At 45.1% G+C, this 14,399-nt stretch overlaps 1 protein-coding gene across 1 annotated transcript in view; it reads right to left on the bottom strand.

Moving 5' to 3' along the window:
* GRIK4 (glutamate ionotropic receptor kainate type subunit 4) overlaps positions 1–14,399 on the bottom strand; it is a 1,510,174-nt gene that overhangs the window by 124,523 nt on the left and 1,371,252 nt on the right. Inside the window, exon 10 of the mRNA XM_085645965.1 lies at positions 10,485–10,589. Coding sequence (XP_085502091.1) covers positions 10,485–10,589 — 105 coding nt within the window. The remainder of the gene's footprint in view (positions 1–10,484; positions 10,590–14,399) is intronic.

Genomic DNA, 14,399 nt, shown 5'->3' with positions numbered 1-14,399 from the left:
TAGAAACTAATCGCCCTCTTAGGGTCCAAACGGTGCAGCCTATCCTCCTCCTTGGAAGGGTGAGGGGGAGAATAGAAAGTAGGAAGGGTAATGGACTGCCCTAGATGGAAGGGAGTTACAACCTTAGGCAGAAAAGCAGCCCTAGTCCTAAGTACCATCCTTTCAGCATGTATGGTCAAAAAAGGAGGCTTTGAATTCATAGCCTGAAGCTCACTCACTCTCCTAGCCGAAGTGATAGCCACAAGAAAGACCGTTTTAAATGTCAGCAGTCTCAAAGGACAACTATGCATAGGTTCAAACGTGGAACCCATTAAAAAAGTTAACACTAAGTTCAAATCCCACTGGGGCATAATACAAGGAGTGGGCGGGAACATGTTAGTAAGGCCCCTAATGAACCTTAAAACTATTGGAGACTTAAAAATAGACGGCTGATCAGGCAAACAAAGAAATGCTGTTAAAGCCGACAAATATCCTTTAATAGTGGCCACAGCACAACCCTGTTGGGCCAAATGAAGCGAAAAACAAAGAACATCAGAAAGATGAGCTTTTAAGGGATCAATAGACTTCTCTCCACACCATCTAACAAATTTTGACCACCTGTAGGAGTAGATAGACTTGGTGTAGTGTCGCCTGGCCGATAATATAAAATCCACCACATCAGGTGGGAGAGAGAAAGAATTCAGGTTGCCCCGTTCAATCTCCAGGCATGAAGGTGCAGGCTCTGGAGGTGGGGGTGCAGAACCTGCCCCTCTGACTGCGAGAGGAGGTCTACCCTGAGAGGGAGACGGAGTGGAGGGTGCAATGAGAGGTGAAGAAGGTTTGGGTACCACACCCTTCTTGGCCAATCCGGGGCGATCAATATAACTTGGGCACGGTCTTGGCGAATCTTCCTCAGAACCCGAGGAATCAAGGGTATGGGAGGAAACGTGTAAAGGAGTTGTGAACTCCAACTCAACTGAATTGCGTCCCCCAACACTCCCTGCCTCGGAAACTGGAGACTGCAGAATGACGGGCAGTGCGCGTTCTCGAGAGTGGCAAACAGGTCCAACCGAGGAGTTCCCCACGTCCGGAACACATATTGAACTACCTCCGGATGAAGCCTCCACTCGTGGTCGGCGGAGAACTGCCGACTGAGACTGTCCACATGTACATTCAGCACACCAGCCAGATGATTTGCCATCAAACAAATCCGATTGTCCTGAGCCCAGGACCAGAGCCGCAACGCCTCCCTGCAGAGACGGTACGACCCTACTCCTCCCTGCTTGTGGACGTACCACATCGCGGCAGTGTTGTCCATCAGGACTTGAACTGACTGACCGCGAAGGGAAGGGAGAAAGGTCTTGAGCGCCAAACGTATCGCCCGCAATTCCAGAACATTAATATGAGACAATCTCTCCTCTGGAGACCAAAGACCCTTGATTTCCAGATCCCCCAGATGAGCACCCTAACCTAGGGTAGAGGCATCCATTATCACTGTGGCCACTGATGGAGGAAGATGAAAGGGGTTTCCTTGAGACAGATTGCCCTCCACGCTCCACCAAGACAGATCCGCTGCAGCTTCTCTGGAGATCCTGACTGACTCCCTGAGATCACCATTGTGCTGATACCACTGCCTGTTGAGGCACCACTGAAGCACCCTTATGTGCCAGCGTGCATGGTTGACCAACAGAATGCAGGAAGCGAACAGACTGAGCAGGCGAAGGACCTTCAGAACCGGAACAACCGCTCCATTGTAAAACAAGGGAATCATTTCCTGAATGGCGAGAATCCTCTGCGGAGGAGGAAAAGCTCGACACACAGTGGTATCCAGTACCGCCCCTACGAACAGGTTGCGCTGAGAGGGCACTAGGTGAGACTTGGTTACATTTATCGAAAAACGCAATTAGTACAACAGCTGAGCTGTTACCTGCAGATGATGAAGCACCATCTCTGGCGAGCCTGCCTTAAGAAGCCAGTCGTCTAGGTAGGGGAAAACCGGGATCCCCGACCTCCTCAGATGGGCAGCCACCACCGCCATCACCTTGGTGAAGACTCGAGGTGCAGTAGTAGGACCAAACGGAAGAACCACAAACTGATAGTGTTGCAACCCAACCGTAAAACGGAGATACTTCCTGTGCGACTTCAGGATTGGGATGTGCAAATACGCATCCTGTAAGTCGATAGACACCATCCAGTCCTCTTGCTGCAGCACCTGAAGAACCTGCGCTAGGGTGAGCATCTTGAATCTCTCCTGCTTGAGATATAGATTCAAAATTCTGAGATCCAGGATTGGACTTAACCCGCCATCCCTTTTGGGAATCAGAAAATACCGGGAGTAGCATCCCTGACCCCTTTCCTGCTCCGGAACCACCTCTATCGCATCTTTTTGTAACAGGGCAAGAACCCCCTTTTGAAGGAGAGGGCAAGGAGGGTAAGGAGGAGGCAATTCCTGAAGGGAAGGGCGTACCCATTTTCTACCAGATCTAAAACCCAAAGTTCCGAAGTGATCGATTTCCAATCTTGTAGAAAATGGGTAAGCCGACCTCCCATGGGACCGACATGATCCAGAATGGCGGATCTAGGGCTGCTTTCCCGCATTACCAGGAGGGGCTGGGGAGGTAGAGGAGGAGGAAGGTTGACGCCCAGCTCCACGAAGGCGACCTCTGCCTTCACCCCTATAGGACTTATACAAGGGGTTTTGTTGCTGCTGCTGCTGCTGAGCCTGTCTGAAACTTCGAAAGGAAGACTTCCCGAAGCCTCTGTATCTTTTATAACCATAACCTCTCGCCTGTGATTGCAGACCCAAAGACCTTGCTGTGGCCTTACTGACCTTAAATATTTGCAAGGCAGAATCCGCCTTGTCCCCAAAAAGTCTGGACCCATCAAAAGGCAGATCAAGAAGAGCAGCCTGCACATCGGGAGAGAACCCAGAAGCCCTCAACCACGCATGTCTTCTTGTTGCAATGGATGAACCCATCACCCTGGCAACAGAATCCGCCGTGTCCAGAGCAGACTGGATGACTTGGCGAGCAGCAGCCTGAGAGTCCGTCAACACCTCACTCAGATTTCCCCTGTCTTCCTCAGACAATTTAGGAAGAAGCTGTTTGGCAGAGTCCATTAGGGCATGAATGTATCTACCCAAGAGACCAGTGGCGTTAGTAGATTTCAGTGCCATGTTAGCTGAAGAAAAAACCTTCTTCGCAGACCGTTCCATCTTCTTGGAATCCCTGTCGGCCGGAGCTTGCGGAAAGGCTCCTGTAGACTGCCTCGAACAAGAAGCCTGCACCACCAAGCTCTCAGGAGAGGGGTGGGATGAAAGGAAGACTGGTTCCCCAGGAGCAGGTCTATATCTTCTGGACACTGACCTTGAAACCGCAAGAGCAGAAAGAGGGTTGCGCCACACATCGAGGATTGGCTCAGTCAGTGCATCATTAAAGGGCAAGAGTGGTTCAACCACCGAGGATGGAGAATGAAGCACCTCCGTAAGAAGATTAGGCTTATACTCAGCCATAGGGAGCTGCAAATCCAAAGGTTTTGCAGCCTTCCTCATCACAGAATGGTATGGAGCAACCTCCTTCGAGGGGGAAGCCTTCTGAGAAACAAAGTTTGAATTTGAATTTGAATTTAAATTAGAATTTTTTAAATTCAAGAAACAAAGTTCCACTCTGGAGAAGTGTCAAGTCCACTCGCCTCACACAAGTCCTCAAACACATCTTCTGTGTCATACACTGCCCCTTCCTCCCTCTCATCCGCCTGGTACTGCTCCTCCTCCAACAACCTCTACGCCTCTCTCCTCGAGCGCATCTTCGGTTGCGGTGTCGACGGCGCCACACGTGGCGTTGATGGCTCCGGGAGCGGCGTCAAAGGAGGATCCACTGTAGTAATTGGCGCCGATCGAATCCGAGAAGCTTCACGGGATGGAGCTGGGGACTGCCCATACGGCGTCGGCATCCTCGGAGACGGAAAATGCCAGGACGGCGTCGCTGGCATGAAAGGCACAAAGGGGGCCTGGGGATACTGGTGAGGCACACCCAAATTAAATGCCAAAGGACCCATGGGACCCGAAGTTGCACCAGAGGGGTATGTGGCTCTGGTAAACATGCCATACATTGCATTCAGAAAATGCAATGGATCCGAACCCTGCCCCGGAAACTGTGGGTATTGAGCTGGTTCGAGATCCAAACGAGGCACCTCTGGAGTCGGAGCCGCTGGAGCCACAGGCGGAGCCGCAGGAGCAGAAGGAACCTCAGCATCAGCCGGATTCGAAACACCCTCGGGAGACGTTGAGAATCTCAGCGTCAAAGACTGCCCTTTGTATGATGGAGAATGGACCGGAGTCACCTGAGGAGATACTAAAGGAGAAGGAGAGACAAAGTCCTTTACTCTGCGTCGAGGAGTTGGAAAAGGCGACCTCGACACCACAGCCTTCGACGACCGGCGCCAGGGAGCATGTCTCTTCTTCTTCTTATGCTTCCTCTTGGAGTCATGCGACGTCGATGACCTGGACTTCGACCTTCTTTGACCCCTTTTTTCTTTTCTTGCCTTGGCCATATAAAGCTTGGCCTCCCGTTCCTTTAGAGCCTTGGGTTCATCTTCCTGCAGGAAGAACAGCCCTCGACGTCGTGGTCAGACGACAAACACCAAAGACAATCTTCATGCGGGTCAGTAATCGACATGTGACCCCCGCATTCCTTACAGGGCTTAAAGCCAGACTTCTTCGGGGCAGACATGCCAAAAGAGAGAAAGACACAACTGAAATAACAAAGTATCCAGTCGAAAGCATGGAGAATCCCAGAAAAAAACCGTTAGCGTCGACAGCGCGGAAAAAAGGGAACTGACGTCATCACGCCGACGTAGTCCTCCTATGGCTCCAGTGACGTCATGCGGAGCCGCATGCGGAGCCATGGTATTGTGACGACCTCATCGGCGTGGAGAGCTAGGAATATTTTCCGCGGAATGCTGGCGCAGGGGATATTCATAAGGTGAGGAATCCACAGGCAGATGTATCCATCAGAAATCAACCACTAGTCTAAATAGAAGTTCAGTTGCCTCCGAAGCATAGGTCCCTGAAGCTGACTAAAAGCGATGAAGACATACACGTGAGAGCCAGGTTGGAGTATGTGTTGTGTGAATGGGAGAGCTAAGAAGTAACAGGTCTACTAAGATATGGCACTCTTCAGTTCTCTGGCTGCACTGGCACAATTGAGGCTATGTAGCGCCAACGCAGGCACCATTGCACCTTAGTGCAAGGGTGTGCAAGTTACAAGCAGGATTGTTTTTGTGCAGGAATGTAGTCCTTAGAGGTGTATTTGTCTTTCTATGTGAGCTGCAGAATGCAATACATGTGGTATAAAATTATTTCTCCTTGTTATACGTCACTTGGGAAAGCGTACAATTTTGACTCATTCCTAGGTTTTCTAGCTTTAGTTAATCTGGGCATGCACCAAAATCCATTTGTGGTTGCATGGGAATGCCCATACTCCACCTATGCAATGCCTTTCCAAAGGAAGTTAATGCAAGGCAGTGCTATGCGCTGTGTTGTGTTACTTTGTATTTACTAAATCACGCATAGTGGCTTTGCATGGCTTAGCAAATACCAAAAATGATTTTGCATCAGGGCTGCACCACAAAACTGATCCTACCCTGGCGCAAAATCATAGTAAATCTGTCCCCTAAATACCTATCATTGGACTCTCGACAAGGGTACAGTAGGGAAATGTCACAATCACAAAAACACGAGTTAGTGTGGAGTGAACTCTGGAATATAGTGTCTCAAGTGTAGATGTGAAACCTTCCCTCATAAGGACCCAGTTAATTTTCTAGATCTGTCAGATTCATACATCTTACGTCAATACGGACGTGGATGAGGAAGTGGTTGAGAATCTAACGCATCTACCACTGAGGATATACCCTAAGCAAACACTAAGGCACAGAGTGATTTTATACATCTCTTGCCAGAGGGAGATACCTTATACCCAGAACAAAACCCCGCAAGCAACCTCACAACCCACTCTAAGGACTCGTCCTATACCGCAACACTTGTAGAATCATTCACATGATGAAGAAATAGTAGGCAATATGAAGAACTGTAACTCTAGAACAAATCGTATCCAGACAACAAAAGAACACTACAGCACAAGAGGCATCCTCTGATCAGCACTGAAAATATACAACATGAAACTCCATGCCTCTGGCTGGAACTGTAGACTGGTCACTGCAGGAAGCTACTAAAGCAGGCAACATGGAGTCATCTCATATTAAAATTTCACAACACAGTCAGATGTGCAATATCATGCATTGCAGCACAGGGAACAATTCTATGTTTTTTCATACACAGAGTGAATCTACATTAGAACTAAATCACAGGGATCTATTTTATTAACAACAACCAATACGAGGAGCATAACTTTGTATTTTATTTCAGGCACACATTTCTAGAAAAGATGGCCACAAGGCAAATCCCACCACATTCAGACGAACAGTACCCTTTGTGAGTCTGTCAGGTGTTTGCCTGATTCTTGGAGTGCTAGGCATGTCCTTGCCAGATGTTCTAAGGAGCCCACTGCTTATACTGTTGAGTGTCAGGCTGTCTAGCCAAGATACCACTTCATGTCTCTTTTTTCCACCTCCCTACACTTTCTGTCTCTTTATCTCACTCTTACATGTTCTTCTTCAACCACGCTCGCTCTTTTTGCTTTCTTGTCTTTGCCTCCTTCTTTCTCCCTTTTCTGTCGTTGTCTCTTTTGCTCTGGTCTGATAATGTGAAATGAGTCTTGGTCACCAAAAATGAGTGTTGGTGCCCACCACTATTACAAATTAAGCACTGGTTTCCTCACCTTTCAACACTGAAGGACTTGCAACAGTGCTAGGAGTGTAGGCAGGGCCGAACTGGGAACCCAGAGCAGCCCTGGCAATTTTTTCGGACCCGCCCATGGGGATGCGGGATAGTGGGGCGGGGCCTGAGTATGAAGCACTAGTGCTTTTGTAACTGGAGACTGATATTGAAGGACTGGTGCAAAACCGGCCCCCACCACTGTAAAACCAGCCCCTATCCTTCCAGTGTCCCAGGAAAACGCCCGATGCCCGCTCCGGCCAGTCCGGCTTTGAGTGTAGGGAACACTTTGTAACTATATACTTTTAGGTCTTCCTTTTCCCTCCAATTGGCTGTTAATTCCAAGATTCCACAGGTTCACCCCACTTCCTTGCCCTTTCAATATCTAGATTTGAACATCAACCATGGATGCAGTTATATTTTTCAAACCTATGCCGAAGACTTATGGTGAAAAACCCTCATCGAATTGAACAACTCCAAAGAGAAATCTAACCGCCTGCAAGCTTGTATGGGGTACATAGGCCTGTTAATGCTACTTGCTCCAGATGAACTGCAGTTAGATGGATAAGGTCAAAACAGAACACATCTTTTCCCTCCTGTCCAATTTACTTTAGGGGTTTTCAAATCTGCAACATTTTATCGCTCGAACTTCCTGTAATGCTCGCTTAACTCCACACAAATAACCACCAGCAGAAAAAAATAGCACATAGTATTAAATAATTTTTTAAGATAATCAAATGTGCATTTTTTGGTTGAAAAAAGAGTTACAATTTATGCAGAAGAAGAACCTCATTGAATGTTATCACTATTATATTTAGCTGATGGCTCAAGCATTTTCTCGATCAGGATAAAAATGCGTACAGACTAGTAAAAATGATGTACTGAATACTGTACACAATTAAAACTTGGTCCATTTCTGCAGCCTAAGGTATATAAAAAAGTGGCTGTCTGATGATAAAAGAATCTGAAATTGATCTTGAATGAGCACAATCCAAAATTCTAACCAAATTGTAAAAAACAAAAAAGCAATATTGGTTTTCTACAACTTGTTGACTTGTTTCAACTGTCATGGACTTTCCTTGGTCTTGATCACAGAGGATAAAAGAGCACTTGCATGTGTCTGATGGTCAGAAGAGTTTCCAACGACTTTGACTCTTCTGTAGCTCTAACTGACCTCATAAGTTGTTTGTGAACAGAAATGCTTGTGAGTGAGACCACATGTAAGGGAATCAACTCGTGAAAATAAGAATTTTACCCTTGCTAACAGAGAAACAAAGGTTTCAAAATTCTCAAAGACGTGCAAATAGTGTAAAGTAAAAATGTGCATAAATAACAGTGGAGGCTACAAATATTAAAATATGGTGGTGCTCTACGGCGCCAAACTCACCATATACTGCTCCCTTGGGTGTGCACCTCTCTTCACGATCAGCGTCTACAAGCAGAAATGGGAAGTACTTCCTTCCTGCTCAGTGGAGATCAATAGAACCAATCCGGGAGCTGCTCTCATACTGAGAGCAGCTCCAAGATTGGTGGGAGAAGGCTAACCCAGCGCCCATTATGAGGCCGGAGGCTTTTGCCAACAATCTCCCAGCTGTTTCACAGCCAGGGGATTGCTGGGTTTACAGAGCGCTTGTTAGGTCGGCCGTAGCAATAGAACTGACCAACCTGACATGCACACTGCAGGGAAAGCTGTTATCCTGCACTTGCAGGATTCAGCGCCACCCCCTACCTTAGCACTGCGACGTTTAAGTAAAATGGCATTGACATGCCATTTTACTAATTTGTGTATGTCTGCTGCGCTCGCAGCAGGTGGGGTGACGATCCTCCGCTCAAACGGAGGAACCACCTTTGATAAAGAAATCAATTACTTCCAAATAATGGCATTTGGCTACTTTGAATCCAGTGAAATACAATAAAAGCAACATTTAAAATGAATATTGTTACACTGTGTCAAGAACCCCTTTAAGAATTGATTTCGCTAGAATTTATCTTGATGAAGACTAGGAATGGCAAAACACTTTGAAGCATGTTAATTCCATTCAATTTTCCTATACTGTATTGGTAGTCCACCCGCCTTTTTGATCTATAAGGGCAAATAAAAGCTAAAAATGTTTTGCTCTCCACAATTTGTATCTCTTTTACTGGTACTGGCAGTCATTGTATGTCTGGTGGATCTCAGTCCCTTAGCTATCACTCACCTGTAAAAACAAATTGGAGGACCTGTTGTGTACAAAAAAAGGATGCTATTGACATGAGTGTTCAGAAAAGGTTAATTTTCCTTTTTTTTAATCTGATAACACTATTCACTTATTGCATTGAAGCTAGAAGTGGGTGACCATGGTTTGAGCAAAACGTCTACCTCTGGCTTAGCTCGAGGTCCTCGTGGAACCACAAGCCTACAAATGAACCATGCCTTACTGTGATTTCTGCCACCAGCCCTCTTGCATCAATTCCTATTTTCTAAAAAATCTTCTTGTTTCAAATTAATTCAAAGTGAAATACATGGATTTGTTTAACACACTGTACTGATGTAGCTCCTCAAAGAATTAAGGACGAAGCATTAATCTTTGATGTAAAATGAGCAAGAGAAAAAGATACCCATCTAGGGAATTGTCAAACCCAGTTTCTCTGCTTGACCAAATTGTGTGATCCTAGGCAATTGACTTTTTTCACCTTGCCTCTTTTTCATTCATCATCACATTTGAAGCACCTTGAAGTACATCATTTCAGGATGCTTGCTGTGGAAAAACGTTACTTGTATATATTTTGATAGACTGCGATGTTGCTTCAGGTATAATAATTGCCTAGGCCACGCATAGAGTACATGACAACTCACTTGCCTCTGGTTCATTAAGGGCATTGCTATCAGGACAGTAGAGCAAGGGGCGCAAATGTTTTTAAGTTCATGTTTAGAGGCTATCCCCTCTAATAAATGCTTCTCAATGCATTGATACCATCTAATGCACTAAAATGAAATGCTTTGTTATGGTAAATAAACACCCTTTTTTTAATTTTTAAGGACCTTTATCTTATTGGTTTCTACTGCCCAGTTTACATGTCAAATGTGTTTGAGGGTTGTCTTGAATTAAGGCTCTTAGAGCCAAGCTAGACCCTTAGCCCTGCTCTGGCCCAGCTCGGCTCTCCCTGTTAATTTGCTGGCTCGCCAACTCTCTTTGAAGCAGCCGGAGGGTGACGTGCACCGCCATTTACACATCTACTTCATGACGTAACTTGTTCTTTATTATAAACCTCCTTCATGGATTTTTGTCTGTGAATAAATAGTAAGACACACATTTACTTTGTAGATGCTTTATGTATTAGCAGTTACAAAGGCACTACAGCAAAGTATTAATAACAAACTAACGTATATATTTACATAGCACTTGATATGTTTTACATAGCCATTTCAAGGTACTGTAAATAAAGAAAAACAAGAGTTTATTAAAACTCGTCTCAATAAAACACATTTAATTGACCTGTGAAAGAGGAAAAGTTGAGTCAACCTTCCAAAAATCTAACCTGATCTCTTCAGAATATCCTAAAATCTCATATGTCTGATTTCAGAATTCAAGAAACTCTTTATCTTACTTACTACAACAATAACTCAATAAATATAGATTTCTTTAGAGACCTTTAGAGGGCGCAACACATTGCCAACATTCATTGCTCCTACCTGTCTGAAGCCGTTCCTTGTGTACTGAAGAATCTTCAAGGCATAATTCGACCTCTGACCTTTGCTGTTGAATTCAATGTGGCCGGTGAGACCTTCCAATTCTACCTGTCCAAGAGAGAATGAGTTACAGCACCATGTTGGATTCGCCTCAACACCCACGACACTCCCCACCGGACAGGTTGCAGTCTCTTGAGAAAGTGGCGCGTTTCCAGTGCATGACCCTAAGTGTTGTATTGCCCATTGTGTAAATTTAGACAAATACTGCACTCTACACCATGCTACATCTACCTGTTTGGGGTTACCATGGAGCCTAGTTAATCAATTGGCAACCTTACAAAGCAACCAAGCAAGGTGTTAGCCCACAATCCACTTGTCACAACAGCCATATTTATGTCCTGAAAACGCCTTTCAGGTTCTCCCTCTTTTTGGTGGTAATTCATAAACCACCTTGGACAATGACCACCTTCACAGCATTAACCAAAAGCAATCCTGCCATAACAGACCCATGCATCCAAAAGCAACCCTACCATAACATACCCATGCATCCAAAAGCAACCCTGTCATTACAGACCCATGCATCCAAAAGCAACCCTACCATAACATACCCATGCATCCAAAAGCAACCCTGTCATTACAGACCCATGCATCCAAAAGCAACCCTACCATAACAGACCCATGCATCCAAAAGCAACCCTGCCATAACAGACCCATGCATCCAAAAGCATCCCTGCCATAACATACCCATGCATCCAAAAGCAAACAGACTCATGCATCCAAAAGCAACCCTACCATAACATACCCATGCATCCAAAAGCAACCCTGTCATTACAGACCCATGCATCCAAAAGCAACCCTACCATAACATACCCATGCATCCAAAAGCAACCCTGCCATAACAGACCCATGCATCCAAAAGCATCCCTGCCATAACATACCCATGCATCCAAAAGCAACCCTACCATAACAGACCCATGCATCCAAAAGCAACCCTACCATAACATACCCATGCATCCAAAAGCAACCCTACCATAACAGACCCATGCATCCAAAAGCAACCCTGCCATAACAGACCCATGCATCCAAAAGCATCCCTGCCATAACATACCCATGCATCCAAAAGCAACCCTACCATAACAGACCCATGCATCCAAAAGCAACCCTGTCATTACAGACCCATGCATCCAAAAGCAACCCTACCATAACAGACCCATGCATCCAAAAGCAACCCTGCCATAACAGACCCATGCATCCAAAAGCATCCCTGCCATAACATACCCATGCATCCAAAAGCAAACAGACTCATGCATCCAAAAGCAACCCTACCATAACATACCCATGCATCCAAAAGCAACCCTGTCATTACAGACCCATGCATCCAAAAGCAACCCTACCATAACATACCCATGCATCCAAAAGCAACCCTGCCATAACAGACCCATGCATCCAAAAGCATCCCTGCCATAACATACCCATGCATCCAAAAGCAACCCTACCATAACAGACCCATGCATCCAAAAGCAACCCTACCATAACATACCCATGCATCCAAAAGCAACCCTGCCATAACAGACCCATGCATCCAAAAGCAAACAGACCCATGCATCCAAAAGCAATCCTGCCATAACAGACCCATGCATGGATTAAATCCATTGTGCAACTTCTTTGTGGATCTTACCCATTGTATTAAACAAAAAATACCCTTCAAAACGCTGCTTTGCATGGCATTGATTTATAAACTCTATTTTCAAGAATCCTAGGTGGTATTAATCTATTAACCACATTCAACATGGCCATATGACAGTGTCAACCAATAACCCAACCTCCACGAGTACCAAATTCAGGTTGTTAACCCTCAAACTGTTACCACAATCACCAAGTCCATGCTTTTATTCAAGAATACACATTTGGTACCAAATGGGGGGCTGCAGACAAGCCGTTGCTGGTTGGTTGGGTGGTGGAAATGGACAAATGTATGGTAGCTGAAAAAGAAGTCTATAAATTCAGAGGCTGTCCTAAGAAATGGTATAGAAAGTGAGGGGCCTGGAATGCCTATCGGGGAGAACTATGCATTTCACCAACTATTGAACTTGAAATGACACAAAAGAAATTCATGAAGCTGTAATACCTGACTGTATTGTTGTATATATCACAGTATTTTTCCTTTAAATGACGAACGGTATATCAAGATATATGTACATAACAAATGTGTTTTTTTTCATCTATAAAATTTTACACAAAAAAAAAGAATACACATTTGATTTGACCAAGCGAAAAGTTCTCACCGATAAATCATCTAAAAAAAAGTCCAAGTTTATGGTGTTTACAAATAAAACACTTGCCACGTGTGCTGCGTGCATTGTGCTAATCTGTAGACTACTTTTTATAAGGGACCAATATTGTATTTTAATCCCTAAACTAACAATAGCTCCAAGCAATGTTTTAGCCAATAAATCATCTTCCACAAGACCCATCCTCATGGCGTTAGGCTATAAACTACTTTCGACAAGCGAAGCATATGTAGTGTTATCCAATAAATCAACATCCCTTTTGCCGCTGTGCATGTTTTTTTCAATACACCAACTTTGAAAAGTTCCCCATAAATGCTGTTAACCCGTAAACCACCTTCTACAGAGAGTACATTCAAAATGTTAACCAAACATTCACATTGTACAACAGTCCGATGAATAATCCCAACCCATACATGATTCCGCCCATTGTTATATGCTTTGTATTATCCATAACAGTCACCTTTTAAAGAGCCCATGGATTGTCTAACCAAATAAGCCCCTTCCAAGCTACCCGGTGCCCCTGAATTACCAAAAAAACACTATTTGCATTGTCCTAAATTCAGATTGGTACCTCTTAACCAACCTTCCTGAAAGCCAATGTGTCTTGTTAAGCAATGAACCACCATTTACAAGCCCATACTGTCTGTTAACCCCTTTGTTCTCTCATCAACACCATTTACCCATGAACCATCTACGACAAGGCCTCATTGCATGTAATAAGTGGACCCCTTCGCGAATGCCACTGGGCCCCATGTTTAACAATACGCCACCTTCTCCAAGGCCACATGCTTTGTGCTAACCAGTAAAGAACAGCTTCCATAGGTTCGTCTTGACCAATAATCCACGTTCTACAAGTAATCAATGCATTTTGGTGCATAATAATCCATTTGACCAAAGATTCATAATCCTGGTTTACCAGCCACTACATAAGTATTTTTAAAGGTGTTTACGAACCCTGCTCTCTAATACACTACTTTGCCCAGGTTATCCAACGTTCTATCTTTCTCGGGGCCTCTAAGCAATGTGTTACACAATGAACTATTTAGGACACAAATACAGCGCCACCCAATGATCCCCATGCATGGTGTTAACCAAGGCACTATCCCTACCCAAAGAGTCTTAAGCATGCCATTTCTACAATGCAACTTCTTTGGTTCCACAGTAATGCTGTTGCCCTATGCACGTTCCCTTTCCTCACTTTCTCCTCCAGTAGGTCTTCACGCTGGGCATTATTATAGCCTAAGAGCCTGCCTTAGGGGGCTCTACCGGCCATTACCATCCCGCTCCAGGCGAGGGCCTTTAATGACCGGTAGAGCCCTCTACAGAGGGCTCTAAGGCTATTAGAACATTCCGCCCCTAGAGGGTGGAATGTTCTAATTTGTAAAACAAAGGCATCAGGGACCCAGAGAGGGTTGAAATCCCTTTGGCCTCCTTGAGGCCTTTGTTCACACTAACAGTTTGGAATGCTGATGTTCCGGGCATCTACCAGCCATCAGAAGCCTGGAGCACTCCATTGTTTTCAATGGATCGCTCAACATTCAAATGTTTTAATATGCAATTGGCTCCTTCTTTCAGACCGCGATGAGCAACAGCACAAACATAAAACCCTCCATTCCCCAGCACACCA

The sequence above is a fragment of the Triturus cristatus genome, chromosome 3_1 (assembly GCF_964204655.1).
Source record: "Triturus cristatus chromosome 3_1, aTriCri1.1, whole genome shotgun sequence".
NCBI classification, from domain to species: Eukaryota; Metazoa; Chordata; class Amphibia; order Caudata; family Salamandridae; genus Triturus; species Triturus cristatus.
Note: the sequence above shows the minus strand (reverse complement) of the source record. Positions and strands in the feature narration are given on the sequence as shown.